Source organism: Myotis yumanensis, unplaced genomic scaffold (genome assembly GCF_028538775.1).
Source record: "Myotis yumanensis isolate MYYU_CA2020_CCGP unplaced genomic scaffold, mMyoYum1.0.hap1 SCAF_12, whole genome shotgun sequence".
NCBI lineage: Eukaryota > Metazoa > Chordata > Mammalia > Chiroptera > Vespertilionidae > Myotis > Myotis yumanensis.
In genome coordinates, this window is record NW_027223763.1 from 11,723,806 (window position 1) to 11,743,097 (window position 19,292).

At 49.0% G+C, this 19,292-nt stretch overlaps 1 protein-coding gene across 3 annotated transcripts in view; it reads right to left on the reverse strand.

Moving 5' to 3' along the window:
- The window catches only part of ASTN2 (astrotactin 2), a 759,574-nt gene that overhangs the window by 207,931 nt on the left and 532,351 nt on the right, over positions 1-19,292 (reverse strand). For all 3 annotated transcript variants that reach the window (XM_070430790.1, XM_070430789.1, XM_070430788.1), the window contains one exon: positions 16,317-16,496. In XM_070430790.1, the coding sequence (XP_070286891.1) occupies positions 16,317-16,496 (180 nt within the window). The remainder of the gene's footprint in view (positions 1-16,316; positions 16,497-19,292) is intronic.

The window sequence follows — 19,292 nt, forward strand, 5'->3', positions numbered from 1 at the left end:
TTGCTGTAAGGGAACTAGGCCTGGGGTCATGGAGCTGCTGGTGCTTTTGGAAGGAAATGCTACCGCTGCTGGCATTCCGCATTCAGGTCTGCCCATCTCCGAACTGCATGTGAGGACAGTAGGGTTCTGGGCTCAGGACGGAAATAAGTGTGGTCTGCATGTGTTTCTTTCTTTGATCTGAGTATTTTAGGCTGTGCTTAGTTTCAATTATCTACCATGTTGACTAAATTGCAGAGTTTAACCCCCAGAAACTAATTTGCGCAATTATTATTTTTTTAAAGCAGCAGTACCCTTATTCAAATAAAGTCGTACATGCAGGTCTGTATGTAGACTAGGTCAGGGAGCAGCCGCTCCGGGTGAGCAGGTCTGCGGACTGAAGGACAGGCTTCAGCAACCCTCACCTGTGCACCCCTGCAAAAGTCCTGTGAATCTACAGAACATTTGCTGAAGAGCACCGAGCTATGGCATTGCTTATCCCCTGTCCATCTCATTAGCCCTGCAGCCACGGCCAAGTCATTTAACCATTCCTCTTCTTGAAAAGGATGAAAACGGATCCTGCATCCAGGAAGTGTGTAAGATGTGAGATCACAGATGTAGAAGTCCCAGTTGTTGGGGACAGTTCTTGGCGTTCCCATGAAATAATAGCGATTACTATCTTCTTTTATTGAGTTGTTCAAAAGAGTGAAGCTGCCCGACCACTCCAAACAATACCTGCCCGCCTTCCTATTTTACACGTTCCCAATGGGCAACCAGAACCCTCCTCAGGCATCTCCCCCAGCCACACGTCTCCAAGTAAAGCTGACGGCCATTCCTTCTTACCTTCCTATCGCTCTACCTTCTCATGTGTCCAGTGCTGTATAAATAACCATATTGCAGTTATTGGCCCATAGAGTTGAGCATTATCGAGGGCTAACTAATAGCTAGCTACAGGCACCTGGCATGGTGTCTAGTTTGGAGAACGCCCTCCCATTTTTAACTGGCTGTTATTTACTGAACTCAACGGTGATGGGTCCTCCCAGAACCTGCGTCTTTCTCACACAGCCCCTTACGGTGGGTAAATACTCTCAGGCAAGCCCTTTTATAATCATACAAAAGCAACACAAAACAAAAAACACCAAAGGCAAACAAATGACTTACAGGTTGGTTACGGCCCAGCTTTCCTTTATCATTCTTAGAATTTAAGGCTTCGGAGCCATGATCCATTCAACATTTACAGAGTACCTACTGTGAGCCAGGTACTGTCCCAGGTTTCAGAAAAGAATAATTTAATGATAATTATATTATCGATGTGTCCACTTTCTCAGAAATTATTTCACAGTCTTTCCTGTCTGAAGTATTTGAAATCTAGTGTTCCATTGCCCTGGACTTCCCCAAAGGCCAGGGGCAGGCAGTGTCTGAAAGACTATAAGGATCGTACCAGTGTGTACTATACTCCAGCAGAAGGCAGTCCACAGGGGGCCACTCACTATTCCAATCAGTAGGATAAACGTGGCTGAAGTCTTACAGGTAGGGTGAGTAATGCTTACATAGTGGTGCTTTTAATCCAGTACTAATTAATGGCTTCTGAAAAGTGAAGTGTTGTTACCCATGCCTGGAGGAGGGAAATGGAAGGGCAGAGCCTCGTGTGAAACGTGGTCCTCTACCTCGCACCTGACCAGCCTGCTGATCTACACTCAGGCCGCGCAGCCCCTCAAGGGATCTCAAGTTGAATTACAGATGTGAAAGGGGAGATGCCTGGATGAATTACACAAGCACAGCAGTAATGAGGCAGGAGGCTATTTGGCAGAATACACACTTAGACTAGAGCCCTATGGCTCTCTTTTGTCAATATCATTAATATTCATGGTACCCTGGCCAAGTGAAGTTAGTGAGGCCGCGCCAGGATGACTATTCTAGTGGGAAAGTCACTGGGCTCGGTCTGGGGCTGAGTCTCAGCTCTGACTCTAAGTAGCCAGGTGGCCTCAGGTGATCACCATACACCTGCATCTCCTTATACAATAAGGAGTATGGATTAGATCAGTGGTCGGCAAACTGCGCTCGAGAGCCACATGCGGCTCTTTGGCCCCTTGAGTGTGGCTCTTCCTAAGCCTTAGGAGTACCCTAATTAAGTTAATAACAATGTACCTACCTATATAGTTTAAGTTTAAAAAATTTGGCTCTCAAAATTTCAATTGTTGTACTGTTGATATTTGGCTATGTTGACTAATGAGTTTGCCGACCACTGGCACTAGATCATCGCTAAAATCCCTTCTGGCTCTATGATTTTAATTGATTTCTTAATCAACTGGAATTTGGTTGAGTTTCCCCCCAGTGTTTTTGTACAACCCTTGCTATAACTTTCTCGTGTTTACATGGAAGTGGTAGGAAGACCCTGCCTTTGGTAACCAGCCCCACGTTGGTCCAGTTGCTGACTCTGCCCCCCAAATATGACCTCAGGTCAATTACCAGCTATCATCACTCTGTTGAGCTACAGTTTCCTCACCTGGCAAAATGACACGATAGCTTGGGTTTTAAAGGGTTGCTGCAAGAATGTAAAGATAATCGGACAGTGTATGCCAAGGGATCTAATTCAGAAAACGTGGTTCCATTGCAGGGGCAAAGGCTTCCTTCTCCTGCCCATGAATGATGCAGATTTTTCACGCTGACACTGGGGGAGATTTCTGATTTGCATCGGTCATGCAGGGGCACTGCCTGGCTTCTTAATTTAAAACCTATTGGAGGGAAAGTGGGATTGCTGGAGGGCAGATGCAAAACTCCCAGCAATGTGTCCCAGTAGGAACTTTTTGAAAGGTTCAATGGAGTCATTGAACCTTTAGCTATTTCTGTAGATGGCTAGAGACTAGCATAAAATGATTTTTTTCCTCCAGGTCAATATTCATTAACTCAAATAATTAAAATAAACCATAAATCTCACGGTTAGGTTGGAGGTAATATAACATATGATAGTTTAAAATTTGCAACTCTCTGGAGAAAAATCAACATATAAATGTGAGCAGGTAAAGAGCTCCCCCCTTCCCCATCAAACTATATACAGTAACTATGAAAAGAAAAATGAATACAGGAAGAGGAAACAAGCAAACAAATGAAACTGAAATAAAACTGTAAACAGAGGTCCACAATTTGACCCAATTAGAAGTTAGGTCCTGAGTTTAGTCCTGGTCCCCCCACTTACTATGACCACTGAGTCCTTTAGCCTCACAACCTCAGTTTACTCATTAGTAATAACCCGATGCTGTTTCCTGCATTATTCTGAAGAAATGATGGATGTATAACACCTGGTACACTTCCAGACATTCATAAACTTTCAGTAGTGCTAAATATTTTAGTAACAAATGTATCTCAAGATTACCCACATTTTTGTGATAGAAGGGTTATATGAAACTAGTGAGGGAAAGCTATTTCCCTCAAAGGAAAGTCGTTTAGTAACTCACTGAAATCCTGATTAAAACATGAGTTTTTATGTGTGTGGGTGTGAGTCACACACATGTCTTTCCTATATAGATAAAACCAAGAATTTCTTTTGGCGATTTACTCAGTTTACCCGGTTATGATGCCACTGTATATCTTCACAGAATATTAAGATCTACTCATTCTACTCATTCATTCAATCACTCCTTAAATATGTATAAGACATCTACTGGCAGTCGTTATATGAGTATAGGATGCAAAGATGACTCAATCGTGAATCCTGCAGTCAGGTAGCCTGTGGTCCAGCTGGAGAAATAGGATACGTAAGAAACGATACGAACATGCTGAAGAGTAAGCGGTACAAGATAGAAGTGGAACGCCGGATGTTTGGGAATAGGCTACTTCTCCTTGGGAGGATCTGGTTGCTGAAGGGCCTTGCAAGTAGAGGGAATATCAGGAATCAAGGTACAACATTGTAGGGAAAAGTGAGACATTGGTACCAGCAGGAAGTTCAAACCACACAAGAGTGAGGGGGCATTACAGGGTTTAAAGTGACCCATCTATTGATGACCCCCCCCCCCCCCGCCTTTAAGTAATAATGCCAGTGTTCCTTTCCCCTGCCCTAAGCTGCATCACTAATTCCTATCAGTAGCCATGGCTCAGTGAGGTTTCGTTTTCACAGAGGTGGGAGGGTGCAGATAAGAATCCCCTTGGAGACCGGAGCGGGGCTGAAGTGGAAGGAGAAGGTATAGTTTGAAAAGTCCCCCCTCCCCATATTTTACTCTTATCTCCTTACTGAGACTCCCTGATGTCATTTGTCTCAGAAATACATTTTCTGCCTTTTTAAAATCCTGAAATAATACCAAATTGCTTCCCCTCAAAAGCCTGAGCCAAATGAGTCTTGTAATCTTGATACAGTTTTGTAAGAGTCTCACTCTCCTTTTCAAAGTTTGATGCTGACAGCTTTCAAAACCTATCATTCCCCCTTCATCTGCCCCACATCTGGACATGCTGATAAGAAAGCTTGAATACGTCCACCTTTGGGGCCAGTGAGAAGCTTGAACCACACAAGCCCGAGCCCAGCATGGAAGCTCTCACCCAGCCCCACCTCCACACCACCATATACTAGCAATCCAAGCTGGTTTCCTTTTCTGGCTCTCAAGTCATTTCCGAACCACTTAGGAACCTACACTGCTCTCCCCAGAAAGCCTCATTATGTGAGTTATAAACCTTTTTGTACCCAATTGGTACCTGCCTTGGTTCAGCCTTAACAGTTTTGGGGGTTCCCCCTCCTGTCTATGGATAGCCACAACAATTGGCACACTAACCAGTGTTTTAGGCAATGACCACCATCACTGGGCGGCTTTCTTCTCGCTTGGATTTGCTAACGGCTCTGCTGCTGGCTAGCTTGTTTCTTGGGTCACTCACTGGCAAGCTTGGGCCTTGAGCTGTGCTGCCTGAGCCCCGCCAAGTCTCTGCAACTGAACTAAGAGGGGAAGCTTGATAACTGGCATTTAAGAACAGGAATAAAGTAGCCCTGGGTTCTCTGGGTCCAAACGCGTGTGTCTCAGGTTGACACATGTGCCTAGATTGCAGCGAAGGCTGTGACCACACTCGGGGGAATTACTCTTGGGAGTACTGCCCTGGGACTACTGGCCTTTTGTTGCAACCACACATTGTCCCGTCTCAAGAGGGCTCGGGACGCACACCCTGCACAAAATGTGGGTTCACTGGTGGTGGCTCAGGTGCAGGGAGGACGGTCACCGTGTGGAACGCTGTGGACCACACTCTACAAGCAGATGACTCTCTCGGGGTCCACCGGCTGTCTGCACCGCTGCTCTGACCCTGCTGCCCAGAAAAGGATCCTGATCTCCAGGGTTACCGGGGGAAGCACCCATCGCTCCCTCATGGCATACCCAAAGGCTTCATTCAAGTCTGACTTCAGTCCATGGCCCTTAAACCCTATAACGCAACCATGGCATGAGCCCTAATCCTAATGATAGGGATCTGCCCCTCTCTGGAGGAAGACATTTATAAATATGAGCAGGATAGAGAGGACTCCCCCAACCCACCCAATGAACTATATACAGTAACCACCAAAAGAAAAAAAGAAATGAATACCAGAGGAAAGAAACAAACAAAACTGAAGCAGAGGTCCACAATCGGACTCTATTAGACACCTACAATTTACTAAAAGATTTTATACAACAAAAAGATAAAAGTTGCCAATTGGCTTTTGCACCCCCACAATATGGTTCTAAACTAAGTTTTAACATCTGCAGAAATGCACCAATATAGCCTTAATCAATACTGGGGCTCAAATTAGAATTACATGCACATGGGCATTTCCCTACATTTAGACAAAGTACCCCCTATAATAGGAGGGGAGTTACCGAAGACATTTCAGGACACTAAAGAAGAGAAAGAGATATGCCTCTCCTTAATCATTGTAACTACTGCCTTGCCAGAAATTCCCCAGAGCTACAGCACCCGTTACCCTAAAATATCCATACTGGGCATGGCCACTCTGACCCAATGAGGCATAAATTAAAGTTGAATTAAGTTGCTGTCACATTGGCTTGCCAAAATGGGACCCCATGGATCTACTCCTCCCATTAGTTAACATGGTTAATATGGCCCTGTTTAAACAGGGCCTTTGAGATTTGAAACCCTTATAAAAGACCTATTTAGAAATAAAGTGATTATCACCTCCACATCCCAATCTCGTAGCCTGTGCTTCACCCCTCAGGATGGGTGCTTCAACCTGTTAATGCTGAGGTCCTGCCCATAAGACTCCCATACCTAGTACTGAAATGACTGATTCCATCCAATCAACAACTGGCAAATGCTTTGCCGTCATAGATTTGCCTCAAGTGTTATGTTCATTTCCCATTCAACAGCCACTCAGCCACAGTTTGCCCTCATCTTCAAAGGCACATGGGGACCCCCCCGGCACTCCATCCCCCAGCCATTACATAAGAGCCACGCCCGTCTCCTCCCCCTGCTCTCAGGCCATTCTGGGACCTCGCTCTCCCCAGAAAGCATTGTTATCTGAGTGGCACATCTTTTTACATCCTCTCGGTGTCTGTGGGGCATCACCAGTTCCATCACCTGACCCCACATTGGGTGGGAGCCCATCTCACTGCTCCAGTGACAACAACTGTGCAAAGTTAAACATGGAGAACAACTTCATAAGGAGATAGACGAAAGCTGTGTGAATTTAATTTCTGAGAAACCTCATGAATGAAACCATATGTGTTTATGAAATGGCATTCAATATTTACACTTAAAAATAATAATAACTATCTCAGGCCCAAGGATCCGAAATGTGTGTGACAGTTTTGGTGATTTTGTAAAAGTATCAGGAATCAAGTTCAATTTAAAAAAGCATGGCTCCAAGGGTGGAGGGAGCTGGCATGCCTACTAGTATTTCCTCACCCGATCCAAGACTCAGGGGCTGCATCTGGGAGAAAAACCCGGGCAGTGATCGACACCCTAGAAGGAGTGACACCCACAAATGGGCGCATGTACCCTGACCCTGCACAGAAGACTGGTTAATTGTTAGCTCAATGAGAGGGACAAACGATAAAGCAAACCCCTGGGAGTCTGTGCTGTGCCCGTCTGCTCTGGTGACTGTGGCCAGATATGGCCGTTTGTCTCCTCAGTGAAACGGGGAGAGTAATCCCAGCCTCGTTAATGTGCACAAGGACTGCTCTTCGCCGCCCAGAGCATTGCACACAAGGAAAACAGGCCAAAAGGAACAGCAGGGGCCACTCCTGAATGACCTCATGCCTCTAAATAAAACATCAGAACAATCCTGGGCGTGGAAAGAGAAACAGCTCCCCAAGGAAAGGCGTTGCAAAAGGGCAACTTTACTTTCATGCTGGAGGGCACTGCCTTCTGCTATGACTTCAATTATCTACACAACTAGGCCTCCAACCTGCATTTTTCAGGCGGTACCTTTCTTTTGATCACCTGCATGTATATGTCCATATATATCTGTATCCATTTTATATTGCCCAGTGATGTGCCAATTGTGAGCTAGTGCATTACATGCCAATATCCCTTAGAAACCTTACACTCGGCATATTCAAAACTGAACTCAGCTCTCCAACACCTTCTGTTCTTTTGTTCTGCTTAAGGGATAGCAGCATGGACTCGGGCACTTAAGCCAGAAACCTTGTCCCCACCTCTAATCATTTCCCTCACGTCCCACCTCCCACCTCCCACCACCATTCAATGATAACATTCCCATCAAACTAGCAACTTAATGTTGTTCAGATGCATTTACTGTTTTCTTCTGCCTCACAACTATTAAGTATAAGCTGCTATTATTGTTTCCTGAAACAATTGCTATAGCTTCCTAACCGATCTTCCCCACCCGAATCTAGCATCCTGCATACACTTCCTCCCTTCCCAAATCAAGCTGCATCACACACCAGCCAGGGTGGAACTCCAAGATGCAAATGCTACTAATAATAAATACAGCCTTTAAATGGCCTTACACTGCTCCGAGGAAAAGGACACTTTTCCTCCCATGGCCTGCGCATTAGTGGGTCTGGTTCCTAGATAACCACCTTTCTACGTTCATCTCAGCACTGCTTCCTCTCTCTCTGGCAATCTGCTCAATCCACTGCCCCCACCCCCCACCGCCTTATTTTAGGACCTGTATTGTACGTGCTTGCCTTGCTACCGGAATCACTCTCCCTCGCTCTGCCTACTTATGCTACCAAATCTTACCTCCTCCAAGTTTTTGGGGGTGCCCTTCCTGACCCACCACCCAGTTGGAGTCAGGTGGCCATGGCACACTTCGGGTTGCCTCCTTCTAGCTTCTGCACGTGGCACTGTGCTTTCCTCGTTCCCATCTCTCCAAGACCAGACTGAGCTCTGGGATGGCCCTGTGACACTGACTTTACTGTTGCATCGACAGCGCCTAGCACAGTACCCGGCACATAGCAGGCACTAAATTGTTGCGGGTTAAAGCCAGGGCAGGGGTCAGCCAGCTCAGGTCCTGTGTGGACTTGGATGAACACTTGGGTCACATGCAGCCCCAGCTGTTCCTCCACCGCCTGCTCCTCCCGCCAGCTGCCTCCCTGAATCACTGACCAAGGCTGCGACACAGAACGGGCTGTGGCTGGAAGGTGGGAGGGAGCGTTTCCTCAGAGACTCTTCTCAAGGATCACATAATAAAACGATGCATTCCCTTCTGGAAACGCAATCAGAACTTTGTCTTGGTGCAAAGTCGCCACTGGAAGACAAGGCTCAAAAGACACCTCTGACTGTGTGGTATGTAAACTAGATCTCAATAAAACTGTCACAAAAATAGATACCTTTGGGCACATGGGCTCTTGAATTGCCTCTCAACACACTTTCTTGGATGAAGGAGGGAAGAAAGGAATCTAATTCGAGTCCTAATGCTTTCAATGACAAAGTTCCCTTTGAGCGACTTGCTTATTCTCCCTGGGGCTCTATTTCACCATCTGTATTAACAGATTTATTAAATTAAAGACATTTCCCGCTGTAGGTTTCAATGATTCTGGTGCCACAGACCTCAGGGACATCTTAGACAAAGATCTCCAAAAGGAGCCTCCCCTCTCCCTGGGCACCTGTGGGATGGGAGAAATCAGAAATGCAGACCCCGTGGGCCCTAAGGAGGAACCCCTGGGGCCTAGGACTGGTGTGTCAGGTGTAGACAATCAGGCCAGCCCAATGGACCAATGGTCAAGTCCGTCTGCAGGACTTGGCTCAGAGCCTGCACCCTGACCCACAGGCCAGGCGTTGCTAGGAAACAAGGCTCTGGCGCCAGCTGGCCGGCATCAGACTGGCCGGACTCATGCTGGTCTGTCTGCCTCGTTCCTCACTCTTCCTGACCAAGTACTTCTAACCATTTCAGGGGAAAGAGAAATGCTGCTCAGAGAGAACTCTTTCTGGAGTGTCCACTAAGGTGACGTGATAGCAAAATGTCGATGGCGAGAGGACTGGAGAAAGCAAGGACGGAAGAAAGAGAAGGCCAGGCCAGGGAGAATATCTTTTGCCAGCTATGCCTTTGAATGATGTATCCTCCCCGATCCAGAGCCTCCGTTTCCCAGGCATAAGGAACCAGCATTAGAGGGCTGCTGTGCAGGTCAAGTGAGATCATGTACGAGAAGTGCCCAGGGAACCTCCTGGCACCTGGTTTTCAGTACATGACGTGTTGTTGCAGGGAGACAGTAGAGCATGAACTTCAGAGTCAGACAGTCCCGGGGAAAATCCTGCCTCAGCCTGTGACCCTCCAGTGACCTTGCACAGGTGAGTGTTTCTCCTTTGGAAGATGGGAAGAATTCTCTCCACCTCATAGGGTTACTATGAAGACAGCTGGGGTCATGTAATTTATCGGCCCATTGTAGGTGCTCAATACAAGTCAGTCCTTGTTACCTGCTTCCGTCACCCCTCCATCAACACACACACACACACACACACACACACACACACACCCCTACACATTCTTTTGGACCACGACAAGCTTGGAAATTCAGCTTGCTAACATGCCTCAGTTTCCCCACGCATGAAATGCAGATGAATGTGCCTCCCTCTAGGCCTGCTACGAGGAGGAAATCGGATGAAATAATGTATGTAAAAGAGCTCCGTGAGGTGCACTGCGCTGAGCACATGCAAAGGGTTATTATTCTTGGGACGCACCAATTGGAAAAAGACGAGGGTGTTCCGTTCCAGATGGGCTCGATCTAAACTGGAGAACAAATGCTTTTTTTGGTAATTTCATCTGGTAGAAACGGCAGTCTCGTGGGCCTATTTGTGTTTAATGAACCACATCCTGTATCTTCTTTTTACATTGTTCCGAGGAGAAATAAGTTGGCTCTCTCCTCTGGCATCTACAGGCTAGAGAATGTCCAGTCTTGTTTAACCTCTGCTCTCCCTGCCCTCTCCAAGGAAAACTAAGGGGAGATGGGGGCAGCAGTACTCAGCCTCCGCCCACCACCACACTGAGACCACGAACTTGGCCTGGCTGAGATCTCAGACCCATGTCATAGTTAAGGTGTGAGGCTCAGTGTGACTGAAAGGCAGACAGCATGGGGGCAGGTGTGGCTGGAGAGGTTGGCTGGGGACACATCCTCCCTGAGAGGGCCATGGGGAGGAGTTTGGAAATCAGCCTTGGGGCAATGACAAGACACTTAGGAGTCTTCATCCAAGGAGTGACATGATGAAACATGTCATCATGTTTTAGAAACATCCAGTGATGATATATGCGAACTTGACTGGGCCACTGATGTCCAGATATCGGTCACACATTAGTATGGATGTATCTGTGAGGGTATCAGATAATCAGGAGACTGAATAAAGCAGATTGCTCTCCCGAATGCAGGTGGGCAGCATCAAATCTGTTGAAGGCCTACATAGAACACAAAGGCTGACCTCCTGTGAAAAAGAAGGAACTCCTCCTGCCTGACTCTTTGAGACTGGGACATTGATCTTGTCTTTCCTTTTGGACTTGAACTAAAACATGGGTTCTTGGGTCTCAAGCCGGCTAGCTATAGAACTGGCTCTCTTGGATTTCCAGTTTGCTGAGCGGATTTTGACTTGGAACTTTCACAGCCTCCATAATCACACGAGCCAGTTCCTCATAATACATATCTCTCTCTCTTTCTCTCTCCATAAATATATGGAACCAATGAAATATACCTATCTTTCATACATAAATCACATATATGAACATACCACACATATGCTACATATTAATATTATAGGTAATAAAGATATTTTTATCTATCCATCTATCTATCTGCCTGCCTACCTATATCTACGCTTTGGTTCTATCTCGCTGGAGAACCCTGGCTGACCCATGTCCTCAGGGCTGTTGTGTGGTTGGGTTGATGGTAGATAAGAGTGGATGTAGGGAGACCATAGGAGGCCAACACTGGAGTCCAGGCAAGACATAAAATCAGCTTGGGGGGAACAGGTGGTACTTCTCTAGGTGGAAAGAAGTGGGCCAATTCCAGGGCTATTTGGGAATTAAACTGGGAAAGACGGGATGGTTTGGAAATGGGAGGAGGAAGGGAGAGGGAGAAGTTGGCAAGGACACCTAGCTTCCTAGGTGTCTGGTCTGGCGCTGAGCAGACAACGGTGCCCTTCCCGGGAGCATAGGGAAGGACTAGCAGGTGGGGCAGAGCTGGGGCGGGCAGGGGGGCTAGCGTGATGGCAAATATCAGAGGGAAACTTGGAGGCCAAGGTGTAAAGTGGGGTCATCAGGGTAGGGGTGGTAGCAGAGAGCATGGCTGAGATTCCCCGTGGAGAGAATGCAGTCCAGGAAGGGGGCCTAAGGAAGGGGGAGCTGTGAACCACAGTGGCTGGTTCAGTAGAGGATGAAGCTGCCCAGGAGACAGAGAAGGAGCAGGCAGGAGCGAGGTGGGCCCTCAGGAGGATTTGATACCCTGGAGCAAACACATGCAGCGCCTCAAGCTGGAAGCGGGCACCTCCATCAAAGGCGAATGAAAGGTCACGCAGATGGGATTTGAGAACTGCCCCTGGGTGATTTAATCTCCGGGGAACAAACCAGTACCCATGCAGCTCTGAAATGAACCCCTTCCATACCTGCCTTCCGCCTTTGAAGTACATTCCCCCAGGAGACTGAATTCGGGGACAGCTCTCCAGCTCACATCAGCCCCTGGCCGCACCTGTCCTCACAGAGGAGGTGACATTTACCACATCATTCCCTTCCTTCTCCTCTCCCACCCCAACCCCTGGGCTGCCTTTCAGACAGACAACCTTCCTTTAAATATTAGTTGAGATAAGTTCCAGTTGACGCTCAAAAGTGCATTGTAATTCAGATGGAAAGGCAGAAACTCATTCCCTGGACAGCCCTGGGAAATTACAACAGATACAACATCTTTTAAAGGTGGCAACCGGCATGCATCTGAGGGGCCAACTGTATACTACGGACTCTATAATCCCAATTCAAGAGCAGGGCGACCTTCACACTGAGAATGTCCTTTCACCGGGTCACTGAGGCTCCAAACTTGAAAAAGACATTAATTACTTATATTTTCTCTTCTATACATTGTCTCTCCATTTCTCTTTGTGGATTTCCCTACATTTATCTCTTTGTCTTTTCCTACCTTTCTCAGTCAATCTCTCTCTCTCTCTGCCCCGCCCCCCTCACTCACTCACTCACACACACACACACACACGCACGCACGCACGCACCTGACATGCAGTTACCTGAGTGGATGTGGCAGCTATTGGAAAAAAAATGGGTTGAATCCAGGCAATGATTAGGTGCCCTGCTCAGTGCCAGGTGAGTGCATCACTGATCTGCCTATTCGCTTATTGGATCCTATATTTTGGAAATGGAAGAATTGATCTTAGTGAACATCACTCGGTTACTAAGAGATCGAGCTGGGATTTGAACCAGCATCCAACTGACTGCAAAACCTGGGCTTTATCTCCAAATGAGGATGTCTATCCAATTTAGCCAGAGGAAGGCTACCTTCAAACCGAGTCTTAATCGTGATCTAGGACTAATGTATCAAGATCACAGGTAGGGAGAGCACGTGACTATCAGGCCAAAGAGTGAGATGAAGGCCTGAGTGGGAGAAAGGTAACTTTCCCAATTAGAGGTATAGCCAGAGCACAGAGGCACGCAGCGAAAATACTGAGCTGGGACAAGAGACTCTGAACTTGGCACGGTGCTGGGGGCAGCGAAATGGAGAGAGGAGCCTGATGGTGAACCGCTCCCATGCTCGTCCAGTTGCCCGTAGGGCCCATCTAACTGCCCTGCCCGGTGCTCCCGGCCCCTCCAGACCGGCGGGATGCCCAGGATACTGGGTGGCGGTAGAAAGCGCCACCCCCTGCCTGGATCTTTCTAGTCCTCTGCATGCCCAGGGCCCCTCGGGAATCAGTGTCAGACACTGGGCCTGTTGTTTTGCCCTGTTATAGGGAAAAAAAAATACATAGGATACGGGCCACCACTCCCGTTTTCTGTATCTAGAGCAGACATTGCTAATTAATCACACCTTTCTCCTTGACTTGTTACCTCCGTACAGTGGTTTAGGCAAACCGCCCCAACCGATCAGAAATGGCACATGAACCGAAAGCTAGGAGCCACCACGTGATAGTGACTGGGTTCCCTCCCACGTGCCAGCCCCTCCCTCCCTCCTAGCTGCCCATCAGTGGGTTAGAGAGTCCATGACAAAAATGAGGAGATGCTGGAAGGCTAAGACAGGCCTGTAATGAACAGTGTGGGGGCAGTGCTCACATCTTGTCCATTATGGAGCCCCAGCGCCTGGCACAAGGTCTGCGGAGGAGAAGCAGGTAGGACATAGCAGTGAACTAGAGGATGAGTGATGGTAAACTGTAAAGTGCTGTGCCATGTGTGCGGTTATCATCCCTGCCCTGCTTGGCGCCTTCTCCCCACCTCCTCTTCCACGTTTGACCTCCAGTCAGGGAGCATCCTGGAAGCCCGCCCTCTCTGATTGAAGGGAAATTTGCAGAGTGTCCTTTCGAGTGATGTAGAAGCTGCACAGGGAGGAGTGAGAGCTGTGGCCGGGACTAGAATCCTCAGTGGTGCCCACAAGTTTTGTTTTAAGCCACTGCTGCTCATGTACCCACTGTGCCAGGCCTCTTACCTACATTACCTCACTCCATTCTCCCCAAAGTCATGCGAGGGAATCACTATCCCTTCTTTACCACAGGAGGAAATGGACCCTGAGAAGTTACTTCCATCCTGGACAGCTGCAGGGGTTTCAGAAGAGCCACCGGGATGGGAAATCCTGTCTGTCCCACGTCAGCCCTGCTCCTCCGCCCGGCCTCTTCCCACAGCTCTGCCCCGGCGTGATGAGCTTCCACACCCAGATTCCTCCCAGCTGGCTCCCGGGGGCCCTGGCTCAGCACGTGTCCGTGACGCATACTTGGGGGCTGGGGCAAGACGGGTCACCGACTCCATCTGAGTCCAGAGGTTTCTCGGTTCTTCAGGGGAAAACTCCCCACTCCCTGCTCATCCTCCTTCTCCCCAGCATCACTCCCAAATTAAAAATAAAATGAACGACAGCGTTTAGATTAAAATCAAAGCATAGTATCCAATGTGCAGTCTAAGTGGCCACAGCAGGTGGGGACAGAGAAAGGAGGAAACACACGCAGTGGTTCCGTTGGCCTCAGTGCAGCCCCCTGCTCTTCCTGGGAGTGACACGGACGATGGAGAAAGACAAGTGCCTTTGCACAGGAGGCCAGCAGAGAACAGCTCCACGCCACGTCCACCCGGCAAGCTCGTGGCAAACGTGAAGGGGGACCGAGCTTCTCCACAGCATTCTCTCCGCCTCCTCCCCATCTTGCAACAGATACACGCATCTTCCATACAAGGAAGCGAGATTTTCCTGGATGCGGCCATGTGTGCAGATGGGTAGGAGTTGGCATGAGCCTGGTGCCCTCGGCCCCAAATGCAGGACGAGGCAAATGAGTCCAGCGGCCATAGTGAGCGAAGGCTTTTATAAACACAACCTAATTGTATTACCTCAAACTCTTGAAGCTTATTGCCCTGCTTAATGATGTGTCACATTATTTATAGGGTGGCCCGAGACTAGACTTCAATTGATTTAATGCACTTCCTTAAAGACCGTCATTGTCACAGCCATAAAACAGCTATTCCCAGACAACTCAATTATGGCCCCTGCGCCTATAAACCAACCCGAGCCCCATGCAGCTGCACACAGGAGGTAGGGGGGTGAGACCACACTCCGCGTGGGGTGCAAACCCTCCAGGACAGAGGGAAGGGTTTGGGGGTGTCGAATGCAGGTGGACCAGGCTTCATCTAGTTGGGGAGGAGGGCAGCACAGGAGGCGGACAGGGAGTGTGCACCCCACTCTGCCTCGGCTGGGCCGGGTGGGGTGGAGCCCTGAGATTCTGAGCGAGCTTCCTCCTCCCTCTGGGCCTTAGATTTCCCAACCAGGACCCCGGAGGGCGACGCCCAGCGAGACCGGCAAGGTCCCCTCTGGCTCCGCATTCTGTGGTTTTGAGTTCTGGTTGAGCGTATAGAAGAAGGTGCAAGCACATCTTTAACATCACTCCCCACCCTTTCCGTCCTCCCAGAGCTTTTCTTTTTAATTCAATGATAATAATAATAACAATGATAAGAGGAAACAATCCTCACTCTGTTCCTCATCAGCTGTTTGTCTACGGGCACTTGATTTGGCATATCTGTGACTCCTTTTCTCAACTGAGAAATGGGGGTAAGAATACCTGGACCTAATAAAGTACATAATGCATGCCTGCGATATTTCTATCTTTCTCAAAATGCTATTACATACACCACTTCCCCTTAGTGTGGGAGGTAGACAAGAATAGCTATCTATGCACCCATCTCACAGGAAGGGAAAACTGAGGTGGGAAGGGAATGACTTTTGCAAGGTGAGTGGCGGAGATGGGTCTCCATCTGGTTTGGGAAATTCCAATTGTGATAATAGCTGGGAGTACAAGGGTAAAAGGATCTGGTGACGTCCCTGCGGATAAAAGCCCCTCCTTGGGAAGGATCTGAAACTGCCCCTCCGCCATGCGACCATCCCTCCCAGAGGAGCTGGGGCTCTTCTGGGTTCTTCCAAGAAGCCTGGAGAGAAGATGTCCCCTCCCCTCGGCCCTCCCCAGACAGTTGTTTCAAGGAGAGAGAGTGGGAAACAGGGGCCTGCCTAGACCAGGGTTCTGGAGTCCAGAACACCTCCTTGGGGCTCAGAAAATGCTGCCTGGAAGCATCTGAGCAATCGCCACACGGCCCCTCATTCTGTCCAGGGTGAAACTGAAGCCCAGAGAGGGGCAGGGGCTTGCCTAAGGCCACACAGCTTCTATGCGGCAGAGCCAGGATTTCGCTCCCCGGGAGCTCAGGTATCTCCCCAGCTGGCCGCCACCTCCACCAAGCCCTCCAGGCTTACCTTTCTGGTACTGGAGCCACAGCTGCTGCTGGACCTTCTTGCTGGGGAAGTGGATGACGCAGGTGAGCTCGGAGCCGTAGAGGGCCTCCGCCAGGTAGTGGGAGCCGTAGTGCTGGATGAAGGTCAGCAGCTCTTCCCGGCTGCTCTCCTTGCTCAGGATCTTGAGTACGTTGGTGAAGCCTGGACAGAGGAGGAGCATGGGAAGGGGGTCAGAGCCTGGAGGCTGGTGGCTGGCAAGTTCTAAGAGGCAGGGAGCTCTTTCCAGTGTCGGCCTGATGACTGTGCCAGTCCAGACAGGAGCAGCATCCCTCACTGACGTAGCAAAGGCTGCTCTCTCCGGGGGACACACCAGACCCTGGGCTACAGCGTGGTGACCTCAATCACAGGGGCCTGAAAGTCTCAACCAGGAAGTCAAAGCTGGTGTCTACCGAGTAGCTAAGGTCTATTGGCACTCGGCCAAACATTCCCCTCCACACCCCCCTCCCCCCCGGTCTAACTTAACCTCAGCGTCCACTCTGCAACCCCCCACAACCACCCATTGTGTCAATGAGCAAGTCCAAACTCAGAGACTGTACATTAACTTGCCTGGGCCCTCTGGCCAGAGTAGCTAGGATTCCAACCACTTCTGCTGTCACTCCAAAGTGCATGCACTTTCCGCTGCCCCCATAGTCCAGGGCTTGACTGTCCGTGGCTGGAGGCCTGGGGCCGCCTGGCTGGGGCTCAGCAGATACTTTGCATCCCCTTTCCTGGTCCCTGGCTCAGCCCCCCGTCATGCCACCTCTCTTTCTGCCTCAGCCCTGGCTTCCCTGAACAGCCATATGTTCTCTTGCCATGGAGCTCTTTGCGGCTCTGTCGTCCTTGGTCCTAAGCCAGAGTCCGAAGCCCGCAGGTCCCAGCATGGGGCCTAACGGCAGTCACTCAACAGCCGCTGTCCTTCTTCCCTCTCCTTCCTCCAGCAGCCAAGTCACCAAGCTATGCTTCCAGGAGCCTCAAGACCTTCCTGGGTTCTGGCTCCTGGATAAAGCCAATGATCTCATATGAGATTTAGGCCTCCAAGGTCATGGCCCATGAGCCACCTGCATCAGGCTTTACCTCCAGCTTAGTCAGTGTTCTTATTTTTTTTGGTTAAAAAAAAATATCCTCATCTGAGGATATTTCTCCATTGATTTTTAGGGAGAGCAGAAGAGAGAGGGAAAGACAGAAATATCCATGTGAGAGAAACACATCAATCGGCTGCCTCCTGCACGGCCAGGGAGGAGCCTGCAACCGAGGTATGTGCCCCTGACTGGAATCGACCCCGGGACCCTTGGGTCTGCAGGCCGACGCTCTATCCACTGAGCTAAACCAGCTAGAGATTTTTAAAAAAATTTTTTTATTGATTTCAGAGAGGAAGGGAGAGGGAGAGAGAGAAATATCAATGATGAGAGAGAATCATTGATCGGCTGCCTCCTGCATGCCCCACACTGGGGAATCGAGCCCACAACCTGGGCATGTGCCCTGACCAGGAATCGAACCGTGACCTCCTGGTTCATAGGTTGATGCTCAACCATTGAACCATGCCAGCCAGGCTGAGTCAGTGTTCTTATTTCTCCTGAATTTTACATTTTACATAGGATTTCTACTATCCTTTCTTCATTTCTGCCCCTCATATTCCCTCCAACACCCACATCTTACACACACATACACACACACACACACACACACACACACACTCTGCCCCCAGCCCCGCCTGGATGGCCTCCCTACTTCCTGCCTAAGTCCCACCTGTGCTTCAAGGCCCTGGGAAGTGCCCCCACCCCTAAGGAATCTTTCTCACGTCCTCATCAGGGAACCTATCTCTGCACCTTCAACACACTCCACCTTGAAACAGAAGCTCTGTCCCATGGGTCTCTGAGTCTGCACATCCTTTCCCACCCCCACCCCAGCCAGGCCCACGGCACCGTCCCGCAGGCACACCAATCACCGTTACTCCAAGAACCACCAACTCCAGGCCAAATCAAGTAAAATGTAAACGAACAAGCTCTTTTTCAACATTAAAAAGGAGCTACGATTTGCCAACATTTGATTTACAAGGGGGTTCTCAGGAGCATCGTTAGTGATTAATTAACACCGGTCCACCTTTGTAGTTCCAACAAGAACATCGCAGTCTTACTCAAAAGTGCCATGTGAGGGTGTGGGTGGTGGGAAAACAGAACGGGGCTCCAGGAACGGGTGCCTGATTAGAACAACCTCTCTCCATTAGCCCGTTAACTCCTGCAACCGGGTAATTAATACCGAGGTGTTAATGATGAGATGGTGCCTGTAGGTAATAAATAACATCATGCAGATGCCCGGCGGCTCTTTACCCGGCAGACAGAGCTGCACTGGAATCCCTGCTATGCTCCTGTGCTGCCACTCACTAGCTGTGTGATCCTGGGCAAATTGCCTAACCCCTCTGACCCTCAGTTTCTTTCTCTGAAAAATAATGGAATAAAAAATGCCTTCCTTGCAAGACATTGAAAGATAGAAAATTTTATAAAGTTCTGGCTGATGTCAGAAGTAATTACTATTTGTGCTTCTCAGAAAGTGAAGTCCTCCGAGTCTCAGGCTAAGCGAGTAATGTTACCGGAAAAGGGCACTGAACAAGGAAAGCTAAGCAACGAGCTGGTGGATAATGAGGCGATGTTGGGACAGTCACCCAGTGGCAGTGTGAGGAAGGGCCAGGGTACAAAACCTGAGCTAGGGCCCATATTCCCAAAGTCCTTCTCTCATTCCTTGCTCTTCAGTTGTCCTTTATATATATTTTTACTAGTGGCCCGGTGCACGAAATCCGTGCACATTAAAAGGAAATTAATTAGAGGCAATATTTTAATATTGCTATTTTGTTTCCATCTCTCCATCCCAGTTTCTCCCAGTCTCTGTCTTTGTTTTTCTCAGCAGTCCTCCAGGCCTCCCTGCCTCCCTGTCTCCTTCTTCCTCTTTCCCAGCTGGGAGGGG